The 24161-nt window shown below is 42.3% G+C and overlaps 1 protein-coding gene across 4 annotated transcripts in view; it reads left to right on the forward strand.

Moving 5' to 3' along the window:
- Nucleotides 1-2211: 2211 nt before the first annotated feature.
- Nucleotides 2212-24161, forward strand: part of POPDC2 (popeye domain containing 2) — a 75949-nt gene continuing 53999 nt past the window's right edge. The window contains exons 1-4 of one of the 4 annotated variants that reach the window (XM_063115297.1): nt 2213-3125; nt 8050-8158; nt 13542-13950; nt 21317-21500. In XM_063115297.1, the coding sequence (XP_062971367.1) occupies nt 2635-3125; nt 8050-8158; nt 13542-13950; nt 21317-21402 (1095 nt within the window). In that variant the 5' untranslated portion in view covers nt 2213-2634 and the 3' untranslated portion in view covers nt 21403-21500. Of the gene's footprint in view, nt 3126-8049; nt 8159-13541; nt 14092-21316; nt 21501-24161 lie in introns of those variants that run through there. The other 3 variants (XM_063115292.1, XM_063115307.1, XM_063115287.1) reach the window with 3 other exon arrangements.

Consider the following 24161-nt stretch of genomic DNA (forward strand, 5'->3'; position numbering starts at 1 on the left):
ATTTATAGTCACACTGACCTAGGATTTAATCTCTAATCATATGCTAGCTCTTTGACCTTGGGCAAGTTCCTTAGCCTCTCTGAGCCTATTTCTTCCATTAAAAACAGCTCTCATAGGATGACATGAGGAAACAATAGCTGCTTGATAAATGTTAGTACCCTCTGCTCAGAAAAGCACATACATGTGGATTGACAGGGAAGTGGGCTGAGTTCAGTCTAGGCAGCAGGGCAAGTAAACAGGAGTTAATGGATCTGCCTGTCTCTTTAAAGAGTCAGGGCCAACCCATTGGGCAGGCTTACTGAGAAAGATGACCTGCCTTGAAATTCTATCTTGGGCAGAGCCTTGGTTGCTTCTCTGTTTTGGTGCTTCTGACTTTCCTGCTCACAGCTGGCAGGAATAGCTACTCTGGAAGCTCAAGGGGTGCATGACTAAGGTGGAAGGATGAGCAGCTGCTGCTTGTTAAAGTCAGTGGGTTGGTTGGGAGGCAGGCGAGTGACATAAAAGGCAGCACACGGAAATACCCAAATGCTCAAATGACATTAAGGGTCCAAATGATTGCCATGAGGGAGCCTCGGGGGCATTTTTTCTCCAGGCTCTCTCTAACTTTTTTCCCTTACCACTGATTTTTTTCTCTCCAACTTTAGAAAGGAGGAAATAAGATATACATTTATTGGTCAATTGATTTGAATTAAATTTAAAAAACTGGCTTCCTTCAACATGCCATACGTTTGCACGCCTCTGTCGCTGTGCTTCTGCTGTTCTCACCACTGGAAATGCTCTTCTCCCTCTGCCTACCTGGTGAATGCAACCCTAAGTCTCAGATCCAATACTAGCTCTTCTTATATCGTCCCTCCCCAGTGCCACCCTTCTTTCTAGGCTGCCACCACTCTTTAAACTTAACTCAGTTATTGTGATTCACACACAAATAGCCATTGGTTTTTGAGATCTCTTTCCCCTAATAAAATAAAAGCTTCTCTTGGGAATTTTTGATTCTCAAGTGCTTGGCTCATAGTAGGTACTCAAATACTGAGTTGAAAACTTCTCCTCAACATATTTGACAAGTACTAGTTCCTCATTAATTTTAGTTAGGTTATAGAAGTATAGTAAAAGTCCCTATGGATTGAGCAGCTGAACAGCTCTGAGAGGTTACTGGACACTCCACCTGTACCTCAGGGACAATAAAAGTAAAGGTAGCACATGCTAACCCAGCAGCAAGGAGGAAGAATTAAGGAGTCATTTGAAAGTCAAAGAGTCACATTTCTTAATTTAATGTTTGCACACTCAGATTAATTTCTTGGCAGCCCAAAGTAGATGCCCAGGTTTATCCAGAAGTTCCTTGGAAGTCATCAGACTTCACAAGAGGTGCATGGGGCTTGGAGTCATGGATCTAGCCCTGTATTTCCACTTAACTGTGCAAACCACTTGGGACAGAGTATTAAGTCTGATAGACTTGGGTTCAAATCCTGGTTCTGCCACTTACTACCTGTGGAAGCTTGTTACCATTCTCAGCCTCAGTTTCCAATCTAGAAGGAGGATAATTATTTTGAAGGGTTGTTATGATGACTAAATAACAATTGTGTAAAATGCTTAATCTAAGTCTGGTACTTCATGGATCTTTAATAGGTGATAGTTATAATTTTGAAATATTGGGGTGGGTGGGGTGATGATCTGGGCAACATATTACAATTTATTAACTATTACGAGATTCAGATATATGCAGGGGAAAGTCAGCTTAGATTTAAAAAGCTTCCTTACATAGCTACTTTTGTTAAATGGATGTCAAATAAATGCCTCATATTTGTAGTATGACTTAATAAAGACTTTCAAGGGGTTTTCCAGTTTTCACTGTTACGATTTTTTCTGATAATAGTCCCATACTTTCCTGCTTTAATGTGTCCTTCTACCTCAGGAGAGCCTTTTGGCTGTCCCTACAGGAAGCTCTGGACTGTGTCCTGCCTGAGGTGCTGAGATAAATTCTATTCTCGCTTTTCCTTTGTCCCTCCTTGCCTGCCTCTCTTAACCTGCGGTCTTATCTTGTCCTCTGGGAGGTATGTTAAGTGCTCTGCCAGTCTGCCTATGTGCCTGGCCTGTTTTTTCTCACTGCCAGTACCTCTTGGATTCCAATTCCAAACATGGTATCCATCTGGGGTCACCCTTTCTTCCGGTGCCAAGAGAGAACGCATTCCAAATGGAACACAAGTGTGCCTCTCATGCTGGGCTGTCCTCATTTTGCTTGAGAACAACCGGAGCAGGATGTGGCCACTTTATCCCACACTGCTGAAGTTTTCAGTCCCATATTTCTACCTTTCCCTCGGGATGATTTAAGTTTTCTGCTAAGAACCAAATCTGAAGAATGTCCTAAGAAAACTGGAGCCAAGGAAGCTTGCCAGAGCTCTGCAGGGAGGGCCAGAGCCTTGCTGAGGGAGAGAGAAAAGTTTTTAAACTCTCCATGAAGTGTACTATGTTCTACCGTTCATTCCCAAAGCCACCGGAAGCATTCCTCCCAGGAAAGGTGGAGTTTGTGGTGAGAAGCTGGAGGTGAGAAGACACCTGGAAGGACAGATTAATTCATTTTCTTAGTTTCCTATGTGGAGACAGTATTAGAGCCCAGCGAGGCTTTGGGACGCCCCAAAGATGAGCACCAACAGCAGCATGGTGGGCCAGCTGCTCTGGCAGGGGCCGGCATGCACCAGCTGGAAGCAGGACTTTGAAGGGGCTCTCTACCACCTGGCCAACTGCTTCTTGCTCCTGGGCTTCATGGGGGGCAGTGGGGTATATGGGTGCTTCTACCTTTTTGGTGTCCTGGGTATGGGCTACCTGTGCTGCGTGCTGTGGGGCTGGTTCAGTGCCTGTGGCCTGGACATTGTCCTGTGGAACTTCCTGCTGGCAGTGGCCTGCCTGCTGCAGCTGGCATACCTGGTATACCGCCTGCGCAAGGACACTCTTCCTGAGGAGTTTGACCTCCTCTACAAGACGCTGTGCCTGCCCCTGCAGGTGCCCCTACAGACGTACAAGGAGATGGTTCACTGCTGCGAGAAGCAGGTCTTGACTCTGGCCACTGAGCAGACCTATGCTGTGGAGGGTGAGACACCCATCAACCGCCTGTCTCTGCTGCTCACTGGCCGGTAAGCTGCTCTGTCATTGCCCAGTTTCTTTCCCCAGCCCACACTTCTTATTTCCTAGTGTGTCCCTTTTCATTTCTGCCCCCATCCATTGAGGGAAGGATGTGGTAAGTCGAACAAACCAAAATAGATTTTTCTAAGATTGCTTTTGCTTCCTCTTTCTTAGCATTTTCCAAGGGGAAACCAAATCATGAGGCATCTTCTTGGTTGGCAAGAATGATTGCATGTGCACTTGCTGCTGGGAGGTGTGGGGTGAGTGTTTCTCAAGAGCCCAGACCTGAAATGACCGCACACACACATAGACACCACACGCACACCACACACACCACACACATCATGCCTAAGCTGCAGCAGTATCTCTATAAGCTTTGAAAAATGGAACCTTTTAATAAGATTAATTTGTTCTTCTCATATGCATTCAACATTTTCGAAGCACCAACTATGTGCAGGGAACAATGCCAGAAGCAGAGGGGGTTTTCTGTAACCCCTATTCCCTGCCAGGGCATCAAGGAAACAGCCCCACTTGTGTTTGGGATATACTGTACAGACTATAGTATAGCCATGCTATATACAACCAGGTATGGAGAGGGAATACCCCTTGTCCACTTTTCTATGCTCAGTTGATCTATGGAGAGTCTTGCAGACCGAGAAGTCAAGTGTTATAATCTGAGGGCCCAACAGTGAAAGAAGAGTGATGCCCATACATGTCTCATTGAGGATTTGGTGGAGACACCTGCTTCCTTTAAAGAAGACTGACAGTCAGACATTGGCAGAAATGGTTTTAGTCAGGATCACTGTATGCCCAATCAGTCTGGATGTGAAAGTTCGCCATTGATATCTTCTGAGAAAATACCATGGGGCTCTTTCTACACATTTAGTAGCCAATTGTGGATTCTTTGAAATATTGCCCTGGAGGCATTAACCGCCCCCTCTGCTTTGCTGGCCTTCTTGAGACTGAGAGACTGTGGTAGAAAAGGTAAAATGGTAATCAGAAGGCTCTGGTGCCAAGAAAGAAAAAAAGAAAGAAACCAAATAAGACTGCCAACCGTACAGTGGAAGAAAAGAAGTTTGTGGATGATGATGGAACTACAACAACTACTAATAGTAATAATACACATTCATATATCAATTTATAGAATCCAAGGTATTGTGCATATATGTTTTGATTTTGTTTGGACTCAAAAGTCCTGGGTTGAGTGAGCCATTAGGGGAGACATTCTGTTTCATTTATGAGTGAGCTGAAAGTGTAAACAGATGCAACTATTTAGAAACAAATATAGGTGTAAATACAAATACATACTCATTATGACTATTGCCAAAATGTTGGTCACTTACAATTCCATGCTTAAAATAAAGACAATTTAGGAGACTTGCTCATTAATAGGATTCATGATGTTATTTGCTCCTTGTAGCTCCTCTGTTCAAAAGGAGGGAATTGAGACCAGTAGAAGTGCCCCTCCACTGTGGGGTGACAATTTGCTGGAAGTGTATTATGGTTATCATATGATTCAGGTATATTGTATATGATAAACTTCCCATGAAATTGCATAAGACCACCTCCCTGTGAATGGGAGAGGGGGGTTTGCCCCTCAAAAGCCTCAGTCAGGAATTAGACAGGTTTTTTTTCTTTCTTTCTTTTCAACGTTTGGAATAAGGTTTTGTTTTTTTCTTGTTGTCTTGTTTTCTTTCAGTGTCATCCTGTTTCAGGTTTGCTAAGTTGGACAAGGAGGAAGATGCTTCTAGTCTATGATTGAGCTCTAGTTTTAAAAGAGAATCACTGTACCTTGGGCTGGTTACAGTGAGGCACCAAACACCTCAAAGTAGCAGACAAGAACTCTGTGCTGGAAAGTAGGGGCTTCTTGTACAGATCCTATCCCACATGCAGACTACCATCTGGAGCCCTTTGCTCAAACCTCAGAAGTCTTTTTTGTTTTATTTTAATATGGTCAATCAGTCTCTTTTTCTTCAAAGCCTGTCATCCTGTTAAGGTATGCTTACTGTTGGAGAATTTCTGTCATATAAAATTCAAAGCACAAACTCCATATGTACAGCCTCCTGAGCAAGTAATGAAGTATCCAAGCTATTTATAAGGAGGATATTGCCTGTCATGCCAGAGATCAGGACGGAAGAGAAAAATGATAAAGGACACAGTATAGCAATTTAAATGGCTTCAGTGAAACATGCAGACTCATTAGATGGGACCCCCACTCTAAGATGTGCTCACTCAGTGGTGGCTTGCCTGGGTAGCCAGCTTCCTGGCCTGAGGAGATGCTGGGAGGATCTGATGCTGCAGCAGCTTCATTCTCCTCTGTGGTCTTCCTCTCTTCGAGAAGCTTTTCCTTGAGGTTTTGAACCCCTTTCATGATGAGTTCATTTGTTCTTTCTTTCCTTCCATTCTTTCTTTCCCCATTCCACAAATATTTATTAAGAGTGCTAGGGACTAGGGATCCAGTGTTAAATATGAAAAATATTGTCCTTGTACTTACTGGAGCTTACAGTCTATGAAGAAATAGTTAATGTTTGATATAATGGCTAATAATGGATATACTATTTCCATGGAGAATTGCAAAGTACAATAAGAGCATGGAACTGGTGGATTTAACTTTTCTGGGAAGGTCAGACAAGACTTCGTAGAAGAAGGCATGTTTAAGCTGAGACCTGAGGAGAAGAGGTCCAGCTAGAGACAGAATATGTGAAGATCTTGAGGTAGGAGCAAGACTCAGGAGTGCTAACATCCCATTGGCTAGAACTTAATCAATCACATGGCTATACCTACCAGCAAGAGAGGAAGGGAAATATGGTCCTTAGTTGTGAAACCATGTGTCCAGCTAAAACTCTAGTATATGGAGGAAGAGAAAAAGCCAATATTGGAAAACATTCAGCCACACTGAATTTCCCAGATCTCAGTCCATCCTCATCCTTATCTGTTTCTCAATAATCTATTCATACTTCAAAACTCAGCTCAAATTCATCTTCTTTGAGAAGTCTGCCACCCAAAGAGAGCCAATCTCTCTCTGTCCTCTATGCTCCTGTTCTACAATAGCACTTATCATGTTGACTTGCAGCCAGTTATTTATGTGCCTGTCACTTCAACTAAATTGTGAAAACCTCAAAGGCAAGGATCAGATCAGAAGAGAGGTTGAAGATGAAACTCTGAGTTTTCTCAGAAATAGAGGAAAAACTCACTGTATTCTAATCTTTTTCCAGATGCAGCATCAGATCTGAAATATACTCAGTGCCCCCAGGTGTACTCAGTGACATGCCATCAATTCTAACAAGTCCTCACAGAATGCAATCCCCCTTCCCTGTGGGGGCAAAGCACTAGGTTAAGTGCCAGCCACAAGGATAAAAAGACAGCAAGCAGCATTAGCGGTATCACTAACCTTGAGTTGTAAAACCAAGCCTGTGGTAGGGCAAGTTAAGAGCAGTTGTTTAACCTACTGATAGTGTGGAATAAGAATATTCATAAAATTAAAACAAATATATTGATTAGGAGCCTGGCTGCAGCCACTCTAGCTAGCTGAAGAGGAGAAAAAGGTTTTTATTTAAAAAGATATGAAGATTTGTCACCAAACCCAAGGAAAGGCATACACCCGAGTCTCAGGTAGGACTAGAAAAAGAATGTATTCCACTAGGGCATTTTATATGATTTTGGATTTCTTTTCTCTATGGCCAATTGGGTATATGCTTTTTCAAAGTTCGAGTTCCATGATTTAAAAAATGAGGCTTTAGTTCCTTAACAGAGGATTGTGTTAGTTTTGCCAATGGCTGGTAGTTGTATCCATCCAAGACATGAATCACACTCAGTTAATTCCAGTTCCACATTCCCAGTGCTTGTTCACTCTAGGGCCATCACCTAAACAGGGTCGGTGGGATCTCACTGTATAAAGACAGAAGCTGTTATTGTCACCTTGTGGTTAGAGAGAGCAAGGAAGGGGCAATGCTAAGAGTATCCACCACCATCTACCACAAACTCTGGTAATAGGGTGGCAACATGGTGTGTGGTAAGAACACAGAATCTCAGTTCTGCCACTTGATAGCTATGCAACCTTAAGCTCACTGCTCTACCTTTCTGAGCATCAGTTTTCTTAGCTGTAAAATACAGAATAGAATAATCTACCTGAGCATTGTGAATATTAAATAAGAGAACACTTGTAAAGTGTCTGGCACAGAGTCTGGCATCTAGTGGACTCACGACTTCCTTCAAAGTCTGAAAAATGATTATAATGCAAGTGTGCGATGTATAAAGCATGGATCTTCGTGTAGCCTACTGGGAAGAGGGAAAGAAGAAGCTCCCCCAGGCCTAACCTCTAGAGCAGCGCTGTCCAGTAGAACTTTCCATGAAGATGGAAATGTTTTGTACCTATGTTGTACAATATGGTAGCCACAGGCCACCTGTGGCTATTGAACACCCAAAATGTGATCAGTATAACTGAGAAACAGAATATTAAATTGTATTAATTTTAATTAATATAAATGTAAATGGCCACAGATGGTTAGTGATTAGCAGAACTCTAGAGCAGTAGTTTCCATTCTGGCTCTGTGTTAGAATCAATGGAGAGATTTTAAAATCAATAATATCCAGATTTCACCTACAAAGATGCTTGGTTAATTGCTTTGGGACAAGGCCCAAAGCCTAGGTGCTTTTTTAGAGCTTCCCTGGTGCTTCCACCCAGTAGCCTGGGATTGAGAACCATTGGTAGGGAGAAGGAGGCAGAAGATGAGGGCTCAGGAAGTATAGATGGGTTCCTTTTCTGAACTGCTTCCATGCAGTAATCAGGCTACTCCTGCTTTGGGTTTTACCATGCTTTAGGCAAGGTATTTTTGCTGGAAGATTCACATTAATCAGCAACACATAATAACTTCAGTGAAGGGGGTTTGGGCAGCCATCTCTCATTTTTCCTGTTCTCTTCTCTCCCTTTGCCAGGGTTCGTGTAAGCCAGGATGGGCAGTTTCTGCACTATGTCTTTCCATACCAGTTCATGGACTCTCCTGAGTGGGAATCGCTGCAGCCCTCTGAGGAGGGGGTGTTCCAGGTAATAGTGAGCCCCCTGGCAGCACTGCCTCGCCCTGTCCCACTGTAACGCAGCAATATGTGCCCTTCCATCTTTCCCCTTTCACATCTGTCCTTTGAGCCATTTTCACTATGATCTGGAGCCGGGAGCACTCTTTCTCTGTGGAAAGAGTGCCTGGGCTCCTGGTATAGGTGGGTAGGTTAGGGAGGGAGGTGCTGGCCCCAATAGGCGGGCCATGTCACTCCTATGCCTAAAACCCTTCCAGAAGACCCTAGTGACCACGAGATCAAAACCCACAGGTTTTAGAGGGTAACTTAAAATGCTTGGTGATCTCCAGCTTCCCCTCCCTTATGCTTTTTGTTCATACTAGCCACGCTGAACTACTAGTACTTCCCTAAACTTCACACCACATTGTTTTGCAACTCCATGCCTTGGCCCTTACTGTCTCCTCTATCCGAAATGCATTTCCCCTTCTAAATGAGACCATGGCACCTCACTTCCTCTGTGAAGCCTGCCCAGATCAGTCTCAGCAGCTCCCACTTCCACAGCTATCGTTCCTGCCTGTGTGCCTGTTCTGAACCTTTTACTTATGCTGACTGGTACACATACTGCTCTCTGTTCTAATACTCTGGTTTCCCTTCTGTCTTCTTCATGTAAACGTTTGGAAGTAAAAAATCTGGGCTTCCCCCTCTATCCCCGGGCTTCAAATGACAGTACTTGGGATATAGTAGGTGTTCAGTAAAGGTTTGCTGAACTGGCTTGTCACTGGGTAGTTGATGTCTCAGAGGACTCCATGGGAAGAATAACAGCATGCTCCAATGTGGGAGCCTGGCTGCTCAGCCCCTACTCTCTTCTCTGCCTGTTCTTCAGACTTTGGTTATTTTATTTATAGTTCTCACTTACTGAATGGCTAGCATGTGGCAGGTACCGCATATTATATTGTCTTATTGATTCTCACAACAGCTCTGTGGGTTGGCTCACCACTCTATTATTGCCCCATTTAACAGATGAGGAAACTAAACCCCCAAAACATCAAGTAGTTTGCCCAAGCTTCAGCTAGAAAGTGGCAAGGTCAAGTTGCCTAGATCTACTATTTCTGTTTTTATGGGGGGTTTTTGTTTTTGTTTTTAATGGGAGGGCCACCAGAAGAATGGAGTTTACACACAAATACACACACACACACACACACACACACACACACACACACACACACACACAAACAACATTATAGGGGCTCTCCCCTGTCCAGATAGTTTGCTGGTACTGGATTCCATGTGTCTCCTACCACTTCTATTAGGGAGTCCCTCCAGCCAACGTAGAGCCAGTCCTGGAACAGACACATGCCAGGCAGTGCAACCTGGCTGGGCCTGCTTCTTCCCCCACCCTGAGCCTTGGCTCTGTAATGATGGAGGCTGAGAGGCAATCCTGATCCCACTGCCAGGGCCTCCAGCCCCTGACCCGCTCTGATCATGTTCCTCCCCCTCACCACCCCCATCTTCTCTAACTTGCTCAGAGATCTCCTTCAGGAACTCCCTCAGGGCCTTAAGAATCCAGGAGGGCTGAGTCAGGTCCTGAGCCAGCTGGACCAGGACTCCATTTCTGACCAGGGCTCTATTTCTGACACTGACACAAGGAACAGATGGTGGGTAAGCCAGGTGTCCTCCCCTAAGTTATGCTTGAGAGGACGGACTGTAACCCCAGATGGCCTCTCAGCCTGGAATGTAGGTACGATCATATTCCTCCCATTTATATTTTTAGTGTGCACCTCCTTTGAGAGAAATGAGATCCACACATCTGCTATTGGCTGAGTAAAGTCCCATTTCCTCTTTGCAAATATTAAGTGTTGTCCCAAGTTACAGTTCATCCTGTCCTTGCCTTTTGCAATTACATAGTCTTTGTTGATAGAGAGAGCAATCCACAGTAACTGCCTAAATCATAATTCACATTGTGTTTAACACAGTCAACATTCCATCACATCCCTCATCAATTCAGTTCAATCAGAGTTTATTGATTCTTCACTGTGACACTCTCACTAGTCACCAAGAACACAGCACAGGAGAGATCACACAGAAATCATCATTTCTCCAATTTGCATCCTGTTTTATTGGACCTAAATCCTGTTTACATATGTTACCTCATTTAATACATTTAACCAACCTCTAAGTTGAGTCTTAAAGAAAAAGCTAGAAACTTCTCAAAACCTTATTACAAATATGTTTATATATGAGGGTACTTCAAAAAGTTTCATGAAAAGATTTATATTATCTTTTAATTCTATTTTCCACAAACTTTTGAAGTACCCTTGTACATGTGGAAACCAACCAAGAATCAGATTTTTGGAGGATCTTCAGAGAAGGATTTTATACAGGACATGAGAAAGTGACATTAGATTGTTCTGAAACATACAAGATTAATAGTCCTCACTTGAGTCATTCATTCACTTCAGTAACACTTATTGAGCACTTACTATATGCAAGACACTATTAAAGGTGCTTGGAATACATCAGTGAATAGAACAGATGAAGAAGGTCCCTACCCTCATGTAATTTATATTCTAGTGAGGGAGACAAAAAATAAGCCATAGAAATAATGAATAACTAAATTATGTAATATGTTAGAGGATAATAACTGCTATTTAAAAGAATAACCACATAAAGTAGTTTAAGGGAGTTATGGTTGCAATTTTAAATAGGGTGGTCACAGAAGTCCCTGTTGAGCAGGGGACATCTGAGCAAAGACCTGAGAGAGATGATAGTATGCGCTCTGTGAATATCTGGGGGAAGAGCATATCAGACAGAGGAAAGAGCCAGTGCAAAGGCCCTGAGGTGGGACTGGTGTGTTTGAGGTATACAAAGGAGGCCAGTGGACTTGGAACAGAGAGGGGGAGGGGAGAGAATAGCAGGCAAGGAAGTTGGGAGTGGTGGCAGGGGAACCAGATAATGTAGGACCAGAGCATATATTTTCTTGATAAAGCCGAAAGGATTTCCTTATGGGTTTGATGTGGTATGTGAGAGAAAGAGAGGATCAAAGATGACTCTTAGGCTTTTGACCTGAGCTACTGGAAGGATGGATCTGCTGTCAACAGTGGTAAGAAAGGCTGCAGTTACAGCTGGTTTTGGGGAATAGGAAGTTCAGTTTGCATCACCTATGGAAATTTGAATAGAGATGCTGCATAGGCAGTTGGATATTTGAGTCTGGAATTCAGGAGTGAGGTCTGGGCTTGAGACATGAATTTGGGAGTTGGTTGTATTTAAAGACATTGCACTGGACAGGATCACCAAGTGAGTGTGGACAGAGAAGTGTTCAAGAACGGAGTTCTGAGATACTCTAGTGTTAAGAAGTTGGAGAGAAAAAGAGGATGCAGCAAAGGAACCTGAAAAGGAGCAATCAGGAGATTGCACCAGGTAGTGTATGGCATCCTGGGAACCAAGGGAAGAAGGAGTATCAAAGAGGAGGTGGTGATCAGCGGGGTTGAATGCCATGGAAACTGACCATCAGACTCAGCAACTTAGAGGCCACTGGTGATCTTAATGGGAACAGTGTTTGCGGACTGCTAGGGACAGAGCCGTATTGGTTTAAGAGTGAGAAGAGAGGAACTGGAAACAGTAAGTATAGACAATTTTTTTTCCCCATACAGTTTCACTAAAAAAGTGAGCAAATGAATGGAGTGGTAGCTAGCCAGGGAAGTGAGGTGAAGAAAGGATTTTCATTTTTAAAATTTTGTTTTATTTTGAGATGGAAGAAGTAACAGCATGTTCATAAGAATGCCCACGATCTTTGTGTTTGGCTTTAAGGACATTGTTTACATCTAGATTAGCTCTTACTCAAACACACCTGCTCCATGTTTGGTACTCTGATTTCTTGTTTGGGAATTGTTAATAAGTACATCTAATGTACAAGCTTTGGCAGATTGTGACAGCTACAGATTGTGAACATTAATTTCCCCATTCCTTCTCATGAAGCAACATGCTCAGAGAGATGAAGTAATTTATCTAAAGTCATACAGCTGGTAAAGAGGTAAAGCTGCCACTTAAAATCACCTTCTGGTCTTGGTGATATAACTTAGGGCCCTGACTGCACTGCTAACAATTAGGGGAGAAAGCTGAAAAGAGGAAATGAATAAAGGAAATAGTGGAGAGGTACAGCAGAGAGGAAGGAAGAGGAGAGGAGGGTAGTGGGAGATCTGGTAGGCAATGCAGGAATTAAGAGGATTATATATAATATCTAGTAAAGAATGTTTGGAAAGTCAACCTACCTTTAATTAGATAATCCATATAAAGTACTTAACTCAATGTCTGGCACATCATCACCTCTCGATAAATGTTAGCTGCTGTTATTGTTATTATCATCATCACTTCCACTGTCTCCATCCATAAATATACTTCATGAACCCTGCTAGTCCAAAGTATTATGGCCAATCAGAGTATAAAAAATTGTGTGATTCTATACCCTTTTCCTTTACTGTCCTAAGCACGTTTCCATTTTAACCCTAGCTTTACCACTCAGCATTATTTTAACGAGAATTTGTCAAACACCTGCTGCATGCTGGGCATATGTTCCTGCTTATATCACCTGCAAATGTAATTTTGCTTTATGTCATGGACATGTATCGAGTGCTCAGAAATTCCTAGATGAATAAATAAATGCAGAATGGGGTGCCCTTTAACTTTCTGCTCTTAAGAGTTTGTCTTCTTCTGTACCCTTTTTCTGACTTTAGTCTTTAGGTTCCTTTGGTTACTTGTAGTGGCCAAGTTAAGAGCAACTTCATGGACCTGAATCCCAGGCCAGTGCTCTGTCCACCTGAGGCAGCGTGGCATGCCTTGTCAGAAGCTTTTTCTCTGACTAAACTTCTTTTCTACTCTTTTTGTGTCCCTCTCTCAATGTATTATCCTTCTTTGTTCTTAAAATGAATAGTCATCAGCATTTTGACCTCTCTCCAGAACACAAGGAAGTCCCTTGTTTATCTGGAAATCACAAGATTCATAACCTTCTGCAGCCATTAGTGGTATCACGCATGGATGAGGGGACCATAGAATATGGGAGCTGAGGAAACTGGATGTGGAAACTGAGTTCCAAGAGGTGATGAGCGAGTGAGTGAATGGCTGATCCCAGGGCTCTGACACAGGACACCTCCTATATCTGTGCACAAAAGGAAAAGTCAGTCACTGGACATCCTCCAGGGGAGGCCGTGGAGGGGTGCTCCTACACAGATTCTTCAATAAAAGGACAGCCATTTGCCAAGTAACTATATGAGGATACTTCAAACAGTTGGTGGAAAATGGAATTAAAAGATAATATGAATCTTTTCATGATCTTTTTGAAGGCCCCTCATATGTTTCTCAGTGCTCGGCATGGACACATTTTCTAGTTTAAACCTTCACTCTCTGTTCATGACCCCTCTCAGGTCACTCTGACTGCTGAGACTGAATGTAGCTACGTTTCCTGGCCCCGGAAAAGTCTCCACCTTCTTCTGACCAAAGAGCGATACATCTCCTGCCTCTTCTCAGCCTTGCTGGGCTATGACATCTCAGAGAAACTCTACACTCTCAATGACAAGCTCTTTGCTAAGTTTGGACTGCGATTCGACATCCGCCTTCCCAGCCTCTACCATGTCCTGGGTCCCACTGCCCCAGATGCAGGGCCAGAATCTGAGAAGGATGATGAAGAAGTCTGTGGGCCATCTGTGTCCCCTCCTCTAGCCATGACCACATCTGTCCAGCAAACACCCCCTTATACTTCCCCTCCAGCTGCCACCGACCTTCCTGCACCTCCTTCCCGGGCTAGGATGTCCAGGCCTGACAGCGGCATCCTGGGTGAGGACTCCACCAGTCTGGTGCTGGAGGATTTTGAGGAGGTGTCAGGATCAGAATCGTTTATGGATTATAGGAGTGATGGGGAGTACATGAGGTGAGGGGAGAACTAACATGGGCACAGTCACCGGCTCAGGATCCTATGTAAGTACTCAGAAGGCAGCTGCCACACATTCCTGCCAACAGCTGGCCTTCACTCAGCTTGTCAGGGAAAAAAACCATTTTACGGAGCCTCTCCTGTCAGAGGACTCACAGAAAATGGCTTTAACCCAGCCTTTCAGATAGCAACTCACTCCGGGTGTACGCAAGGCATGATGGGATTTTTAAGACTCATTCATTATTAACTGTGATTGCATTTTGGAAAGCTGACTAGTTGACATTTTGAGCAGGCAGGAAGGTTGCTTAATTTTTTTTTACCAGGTTGTGCTAATAGCTAAAGCCACAGCTGGAGCTTAAGGGGATTTTATTAGTGGCATGCATTTTAAAGGAAAAAGAATGCTGGCATGGTTCTAATTTCTATTGATTGTCTTCCTGACATAGAGTCAGTTTGGGAAAGCAGTTGTTATTTAGCCTGGACTGGGCTCTGTTAAAATTGTGTATTTTAAAGAGGCTTATGATTACAGGCTAATAGCTGTGGGAGGAAAGTGTCCCCATCTTGCTTTCCCCTCACCCACTGGAAAATCTGTTTGGTCACTCGGGCAGAGGACTGGATGCTACTCTGATTAAATGTTACTATGATCCAATACAGAAATGGCAGCAACCCATACCTGCGGGAGGTAGAATGGGCATGAATCTGGGAGGACCTGATGGTGCATGCAGGATTTCCCTCACAGGAGACTGTACAAGAAAGGCTACACTCAGTAGTTCTGGGAAATTGTTTCAGGTTTCCCCTGGCTGCTCTCACAATGCTGTGACATTTTCCTCTGGGACTTCACCCAAACATGGTGGAAGCCTGGCTTTTCCTGAGGAAAACACCACTGTTCCCAATTTGGAAGGCATTTCCAAGTGGGGTGGAGGTGCCCTAACTGGTCCACCATTCTTTGGGAAGGACCAACAAATTTCCTGAGAACCTAGCACAGTGAGAAAGGCCTCCAGGTTACGCAAAGTGAATGAGTGAATGCTTGTATGTTTTGAAAATGAGTTATATAAATGATAGAAGAGGCAAGAGAGGTGAATGAAAAGAGGTTAGATATCTGGTTTTATAGATATGGAATTTATAATCTCCTGTGGCACCAGTGCCCTTAAAACCTCAATTGAGCTGATTCTGGGGTAATTCCAAGGGCCCTCCACTCAAGCTCACGTTGTTGACCTCCTCCATTGCACTGTCCATTCTCATTGCCCCTTTCCCGCTGTGCTGCTCTTCACCTTCCTGCTCATTCACCCCAGTCCACGTATCCTAGTTACGTCCCACGGATCCCTCTCTATGTCCTGCATGCCTACCCTCCTATACTCTTTCTTATCAACTCACAGCAGCTTCCTGTTTTCTCATGTTGTTCTTACTGGTTTTCTCCTCTTCCTGGTTGTATCCCTTCCCTTCTTCTCTCTGATTTCTGCCCAGTTCTTGGTTGCCTCAGTTTGCCACTCATAAGTGTCCCTTTTCTTCTTTTCAGTTCATTTTTCACTCTCCATTTGTCCTCTGTGTCTTCTCCCATTTTATCATTCATATATTGATCTCTCCTATTACCTTCTTTTCCTCTCTTTCTATTCCCCCCAAACCATGTGTATCCCCATCTTATTAATTTTTAATCCTAACTCTTCCAAAATCAATACCTTTTCCTCTGCCTATGAAGAAAACCATTCAAGTGAATGTATGAGAGTCCCCAACTTTAGGAATGTGTTCCAAATACTGAGAGGCAGGCAGAATAGCAAAGAGGAAAGAGACCAGTACTGGGAGCCCAAAGTCCTGGCTTCTGTGTCTGGTAAGCACAGAAGCAAATCCTACTTGCTTCTAAGCAAATACCACTGTACCTCATTTTATTGTGCTTTGCATTATTGTGCTTCACAGATACCGAATTTTTTACAAATTGAAGATTTGTGGCAACCCTGCAATGAGCAAGTCTATTAGTGCCACTTTTCCAACAGCATGTGCTCACTTTGTGTCTCTGTGTCACATTCTTGTAATTCTTGCAATATTTCAAAATTTTTCATTATGATTATATCTTTTAGGTTGATCTGTGATCAATGATATTGATGATACTATTTTAATTGTTTTGGGGTGCCATGAATGGCATCCATATAAAATGGCAAACTTAATAGATAAATGTTGTATGTATTCTGACTACCGACCGGCCATTCCCCTGTCTTCCTCCTTCTCCTTGGGCATCCTTATTCCCTGAGACACAACAATACTGAAATTAGGCCAATGAATAACCCTACAATGGCTTCTAAGTGCTCAAGTGAAAGAGTTACATATCTCTCACTTTAAATCAAATCTAGGAATGATTAATCTTAGTAAAGAAGGCACATTGAATGCCAAGATAGGTGGAAAGATAGGCTTCTTAAGCCAAACAGTTAGCCAAGTTGTGAATGCAAAGGAAAAGTTCATGAAGGAAATTAAAAGTGCCGCTCCAGTGAACACACGAATGATAAGATTGCAAAATAGCCTTATTGCTGAGATGGAGAAAGTTTTAGTTGTCTGGACAGAACCAGCCACAATGTTCTTTTAAGCCAAAGCGTAATCCAGAGTAAGGTTCTACCTCTCTTCAATTCTATGAAGTCTGAGAGAGGTGAGGAAGCTGTGGAGGAAAAGCGTAAAGGTAGAAGAGGTTGGTTCATGAGCTTTAAGGAAAGAAGCTGTCTCCATAACGTAGAAGTGCAAGGCGCAGCAGCAGGTGCTGATGCAGAAGCTGCAGCAAGTTATCCAGAAGATCTAGCTGAGATCACCGATGAAGGTGGGTACCCTAAACAACAGATTTTCAATGTAGATGAAACAACCTTCTTTTGGAAGAAGATGTCATCTAGGACTTTTATAGCTGGAGAGAAGTCAATGCCGGGCTTCAAAGCTTCAAAGGACAGGCCGACTCTCCTGTTAGGGGCTAATGGAGCTGGTGACTTTAAGTTGAAGCCAATGCTTATTGACCACTCTGGAAATCCTAGGACCCTTAAGAATTATGCTAAATCTACTTTGCCTGTGCTCTATGAATGGAACAACAAAGCCTGGATGACAGCACATCTGTTTACCAAATTGTCGATTGAATATTTTAAACCCACCGTTGAGACCTACCGTTCAGAAAAAAAGATTTCTTTCAGTGTATAACTGCTCACTGACAATGCACCTGGTCACCCAAGAGCACTAATGAAAATGTACTGAGTGCTAATGAAAGGAGACTGATGTTGTTTTCATGTCTGCTAACACAACATTCATTCTGCAGCCCATGGATCAAGGAGTAATTTCCACTTTCAAGTCTTATTATTTGAGAAACACATTTTGTAAGGCCATAGGTGCCATAGATAGTGATTTCTGTAATGCATCTGGGTAAAGTAAATTGAAGACCTTCTGGAAATGATTCACTACCCTAGATGCCATTAAGAAGATTCATGATTCACAGGAGGAGGTCAAAATATCAACATTAACAGAAGTTTGGAAGAAGTTGATTCCAGGTCTCGTGGACTTTGAGAGGTTCAAGACTTCAGTGGAGGAAGTAACTGCAGATGTGGTGGAAATAGGAAGAGAACTAGAATTAGAAATGGAGCCTGAAGATATGACTGAATTGCTGCAATCTCATAATAAAATGTTAACAGATGAGGAGTTGTTTCTTATGGATAAGCAAAGAAAGTGGTTTCTTGAAATGGAATGTATTTCTGTAAAGATGCTGTGAACATTGTTGAAATGTCAATAAAGAATTTATTATATTCCATGGACTTAGTTAATAAAGCAGCAGCAGGATATGAGAGGATTGACTCCAATTTTGAAAGAAGTTCTACTGTGGATAAAATGCTATTAAACAGTATCACATGCTACAGAGAAATCTTTGGTAAAAGGAACTCAATTGATGTGGCAAACTTCATTGTTGTCTTAGTTTAGGAAATTGCCACAGCCACCCCAGCCTTCAGCTGCCACCACCCTGATTAGTCAGCAGCAATTAACATCAAGGCTGGACCCTCCACCAGCAAAAAGATTACAACTTACTGAAAGCTCAGATGATAGTTAGCATTTTTTAAGCAATAAAGTATTTATTAATTAAGGTATGTACATTGTTTTCTTAGACATAACTCTATTGCACACTTAATAGACAATGGTACAGTGTAATCATAACTTTTATATACCTTGGGAAACCAAAAAAGTTGTGACATTATTATACTTGCTTTATTGTGGTGGTTTGGAACTGAACCTGCAATATCTCTGAGGTATGCCTGCATGTGACTTTTTTCAAACCATACAGTCTCACTGGAACTTGCTTTTTTCATTTGAGTATGTTGGACCAGCTGTCCCCAAGTGCCCTCTTGGACTGATGTGAGGAGGCAAAGGATAAGTTTTTCAGAGGAGGGAGAGAGAAGCAGTCAGCAATACAATGGACAGAAACCCTGGGACATCTGAGTGTTCTTCAGCAAGAATTCTCTGTTTTCTTTCACTGTGATTTCTCTGGTGACTTGGGATTGTCATCCTCCCAGGGGGGAAGGGGGGTGGCTCCTCCTTGACTAGACGTTCCCTCCGTTCTGTACCTGTGAAGAATCTAATTACCTACCAAGTAATTGTAGTGCAGACATTCTATATTCTAAGGAGGTCACAACTCAGTCTCCAAGTCTTCAACTATGCTATCATATAAAATGCATCTTTCCAAATTTAGCCTTTTCTGAAACTCAAGGTGAGAAAATTGCTAATATAACTCCCTTTCTAAAGTACTGGCATTTGCTATATAAGGAGAGTATATTTTTATGTTTGTTTGTTTAGGTAATAGAGAGAAAGGAAAAAATATATTGTTTACTTTGTTAACTACAGAATTTTCAGAACAACTTGAAAACATGATCAAACTGGCCAAATTTTAGACAGTTTTCAATTTAGTCTGTGATAGAGGGATAATTCAACCCGAGTTCTTTTTCTAGAATTGTGGTTTTGGATGTTTGGTTTGACTTACTTGCCATCACACTTCTTAGATGGTTATTACGGTATTGAATAAACATATTCCCTTATGATTGGTAGCAACTTACTATTGTTTCCTTTATAAAGTAGGGCATAATTTACCATCTGTTTCCTGGCTCGTCAATTACCAAAATTTTAAGCTCATTGCTATTTGTCCCGGCATAGCACTTACATAAGAGGCCTGGAGCTGGCTGGCTTCTGCCCTGTGTGGAAACAGTCTCATCACACTGACACCAGTGCTTGTCTCTCACACCAATCCAATTTAAGACCAACTAAAAATAGTGAGAGCTTCCACTAGAGCTCTTTTTTGAAGAGAGTACCTTTTTTTGGGCTGGTGATGCCCAAAATTGAGCCAAAAATGGGTGCTGCTTCTCTTAGGCAAAGCCGTGCTTCAGGATAATATGTTCATGCAGGCTCCTCCAGCCAGACCCCACATTACTCCTGCCTTTACTAGAAATTTCAGTTTCACTCTGTGGGTACTCTTCACAATGTTCCATTCTGTGTCTTGTCTATAGGAGTTGCACAATGAATGAGGGACTTGTTTAGAAATTCATCTCTGAGGTGGTCAGTTGAGTTAGATGAGTCTGTTATCACAGTCTAAATTGAAAGCTGTCTGAAATTTGGCCAATTTTGATTATGTTTCATGTTATTCTGAAAAACTCTGTGGTTTGGAAAGTAAAAATTATATATTGTTTCCTTTTTTCTGTTATGTAAATAAATAAATGTAAACAGATTACAATATGGAGGCCAACTATGGTCAGGGAAGGAGCCCAGGGCTAGGACAAACTACAATGGCTAGAGAACCAATTTAATAAACGTTTATTGACTAGTATCTGTTTCAGGTACTGTGCTAGGTAATTGCATGAAAAACGAAACAATTGAAGATGTTTAATCTGCAAGAAAAGGACAAGTGTAATATCTTCAAATTTAAAAAATTGGGAATTAGAATTTGACTTAATTTGGCATAGTTCTTGTGGGCAGAAATTGAATTAAAGGCTGAGAGTTATAAGGAGAAGGATTTCAGCTTAGTATTAATAGTGGATTGCCACTGGGGTAGTGAGATACTAGCCATTGGAAGAGTTCAAGCAAGAACCAGAAGAAATCTCGGAGGTTTTATATGGTGATTCAGGCTCTGGGAGAAGGATGCCTTAGATTATTTCTATTAAGGTACCTTCTAACTCTGCACTTAACTACCATCAAGAGTAGGTTCCTCATCTGCAGGATAGGATGTCTCCCTTACCAGGTTGCTGTGAGGAGTAATTGAGATAAAGTATATACAAGCAGTTTGTAAGTTGTAAAGCACTAGTTATATGTATAACTTATTTTAAAATTCTGTTGGGTGTACAATTGTTTAGCAGTCTCTCTCTCTCTCTCTCTCTGTCAGAGATTTATGATTTCCCCTCTTATCCCATTTTGGCTTTCAGTTGCAGCTGGCAGAATCTCCTGACAACAAAAGGAATAGCAAAAAGGTGGAAGCCTAAAGAAAATATATGCTAACTCCTTAACCCCTGAATAACTAAGCGATGGCCATACCTCAGTCTGTTTTCCTTTATCTGTTCAGGAGGAGACAGATCACAGTCAGTTTCTTCAGGCTTGTTCCCTCAGAAGAGGCTGTAAGGTGCTTTGGTAGTTGTTAGTGCTAGCAAACAGCACATTTCTCACAGAACCACTGGAAAGATTCCTGGGGCAGAAAACTTCTTCTTGTAAATGGCATGGCAGAAGCTGGGGTCTCTAGATGGCAGTGCCCCTCCATCTGCCACAGGTTCCATGTGTCAGACAGGTAAGTTAGAGGCAGCAGTTCCCTCTCTGCCTGCTGGGTCACAGCAGCCGGGGGCCACCCTGCCACCTGGGTTGCTCCCAGGTCATTCTACTGCTGTTTTACAGACCTCATAGTCCTACCCCTCTCTTTGTAAAAATGAAAGACAGGAATCTTACAATACTTACCATTTTTTAATACAAGTTTTTGTTTTTTGCTTTAACTCATTCAGCAGGGTTAGATAAGAAGTAGAGTTCTATAGATTTTTCACAGGATGCAACAAAAGTTGATCTCTTGGTCTCCTTACCTTTAAAATGAGAGGATTGGATTAGATAACTTCAAAATCGATTCATCCTAACATTCTCGAATCAAGTAATTCAAAGGTACAACTGTCCCTACCATGTCAGGCAGTGGGTACAGTCAAAACATTGGGAATGGGTAGAGGAAAAGAAAACATTGAAAAGAACCCTGTGAAGTCAGGTGAGCTATCTGGAGCCATACTGCTGAAATCCTTCCTCCTTTTCTTTCCACAGCTTCTAGAACTCCTCCCCAGAGCTATTCTCAAGTTATGCTCAGGGGACAGGCTCCTTTGGCTCCAATCCACACTCCTGAACTTTAAGGATCAACAGGCTATCCTTTGCTCTGTGGCCAGCACAGCTTTCTTCCATGTTCACAGGATGGTCACTTGTATGCACACCCCTCTTCTTACCACTGGAGGGCTCACAGGCAAGGTGGAAGTGGACACAGAAGGGGCCAGCACTGCAGCTACACCAGCGGCCCTGAGTGACTGAGAAATTCACCCGTGCCAGTCTTCCTTCTGGGAGAAGGCAGCCAAATGTGCAAAAGCACAGATTCCACCCTTTCCTAGCTGCAGAATTGTGGGCAGCTAACCCCTCTGAGCCTCATCTGTAAAGTGGGGATTATAAAACTCACCTCACAGGGTTGTTGTGAGGATCAAATGGGTTGATTAAGATAAAGCACCTAAGACATGGTGTGGCACCTAGTAAGCACTCAATAAATCACTCAGCTCCTTTCCCTGTGTTGTGTCTTTGAATTGTCTGAAAAGATCAATGGAGTTCAGTTGTCCAAGAAGTTTTCACTGGTGGTTATTCTTTATTTTTCAATTAAGATTCAATTTATCGAAGTAGAAATTTAAAAACTTAGTTTTCCCTTAGGCTTTTAAGTTCAATTTACAAATCGCTTGTTCCATTTATGAACCTAGTATTAAACAATAATTTTTAAAGGGACTTTTACAAACTTAGCCAACTAGATTTCCTTAAACATTTAAAAGTGGATTTATAAATTTAATATATTCTATTTTCTTTTTTCCCCTAACTACTTCAACATATATTCCATTTATCTATTGCTATGTAATACCCATCCCTAAAATGGTGACATAAAATAACCATAATAATTAATTTTGCTCACAGATGTGGAACTTGACTGGTCTCAGCTAGGCGGTTCTCACTCAGGGTTTCTCATGCTGTCGCAGTCAGCAGCTGAGGTTAGAATTATCTCAAGGGCCCCTCACCTGTCTGGGGCCTAATCTGGTTGTGGGTACTTTGTTTTTTCTTTCAGTTCTGTGTTGGATTATTTGCTACCACTTAAACTCTGTACTAGAACTAATTTGTTGTCCTTTGCTTACTTCTAAAATGGGGGAACTTCCTATGGGGACCAGTACTTGAGCTGTGTGGTTGAGCTAAATTGCTGCTTTGCTGCTGATTCCCTAGGGAAGGCTTTTTGTGCAGCTCCGGTTTTAATGGTTGACTTTATAGGTACTTTGGGATCTAGTTAGATCCATTGCACCTGGATTGTATAAAAACTCTGGTCTGGGCCTGAGTCTTTTCATCAGACTGCACCCCATGCAATTCTATATTCTTGACCAGTCTCCACTGAGTGGTCCTACACTGATTGGCGGGCAGATCAGCTGTCCTTGCTGTGCCTCAGTGTTCCCCCAGTGGGTCCGTCTCCCCCACCGCCTGTGCTCCAAATACTTCCCATGGAACAGACCATGCTGCAGTCCCTTGTGATGACTCACCAGCCTCTTAGTGGCTCCTTTTTTTCAGTTGTTGTGGCTCCTTGCTCCTATGTGGGCCCACAGGAACCCTGTTAGTCGTACTGCTGGCCTGGAGGCCGTCTTCTCCCCTGCTGCCTCCAAGCAACTTTATCCAAAGGGCACAGCTGCGGCTTTTGCCAGCTCCTGCTCCCTGTGCTCAGCAGCTCCAGCCTTGAAGCAGCTGGGATTCGAAACAAAGTGTTTTTTTCTTCCTCTCATTGTGGCTTCTCCCACCTTCATGCACTCCATAGGTCTCTCCTCCTCTTCCCCTGAGCTCTAGTGGCCCAGCTTGGCTATTGTTTTTTTATGGTTGTAAATTGGTTGATTTGTGGGGGAGAATGATGCTGGGGACCGTCTATTCCACCATCTTGACTGGAAGTCATTTTCCAAATATTTTCAATCTGTGGTTGGTTGAATCAACAGATGTGGAACCCATGAAGGGCTGACTATAGGTAAACACACACACACACACACACACACACACACACACACACACACAAACACATTCTCTTACTTTGCAGCTCTTCTTTTTTTTCTCTAAATGGTGTCCTTTGATGAGCCTAAGTTCTTAATTTCCATGTAGAAATTTATCAGTCTTTTCTTTTATGATTAGTGCTTCTGTGTCATGTTTAAGAAATCTTTTTCTCCCCTGAAGATGTTCTCTTATGCTACCTCGTAGGTGTTTTATTGTTTTACATTTCATGGTTAGACCTACAATCAATCTAGATTTGTTTTTTGTGTATGGTATAAAGTAAGAGTCAAGAGTCATTTTTCATGAGGATATCCAAGTAACCAAGCACTACCTATTGAGATGGTTATCCTATCCCCACCAGTGTTCAGTGTCCCCTTTGTCATAAACCAAATGTCCCTATGTCTGTAGGTCTGCTTTTGGATCTTCTATTCTGTTCCATTGGCTTGTTTTTCTATCCTTTTACAATACCACCTGGTTGTAATTATTGTAGCTTTGTAATAAGTTTTGATATTTGGTAGTTTTCAAACTTTATTTTTCTTCAAGTCTTGGTTATTCTTGCCCTTTCCCTTTCTATTTCCATATAAATTATAGAATCAGCTTATCAATTCTGACCAAAAAAAACCAAAAAAAAAAAAAAACCAAAAAAAACCCTGCTGGGATTTTTATTAGAATTGTGTTCATACTATGGATCAATTTGGTAAAGAATTTATATCTTTATAGTATTGATTTTTCAATCCATGAACATAGTTTAGCACTTCATTTATTTAGGTCTTATTATTTTCTCTCAATAGTGTTTTGTAGTTTTCCATGTAGATGTCCTTGCAGGACTTTTAGATTTATTTGTAGGTGT

Source organism: Cynocephalus volans, chromosome 1 (assembly GCF_027409185.1).
Source record: "Cynocephalus volans isolate mCynVol1 chromosome 1, mCynVol1.pri, whole genome shotgun sequence".
NCBI classification, from domain to species: Eukaryota; Metazoa; Chordata; class Mammalia; order Dermoptera; family Cynocephalidae; genus Cynocephalus; species Cynocephalus volans.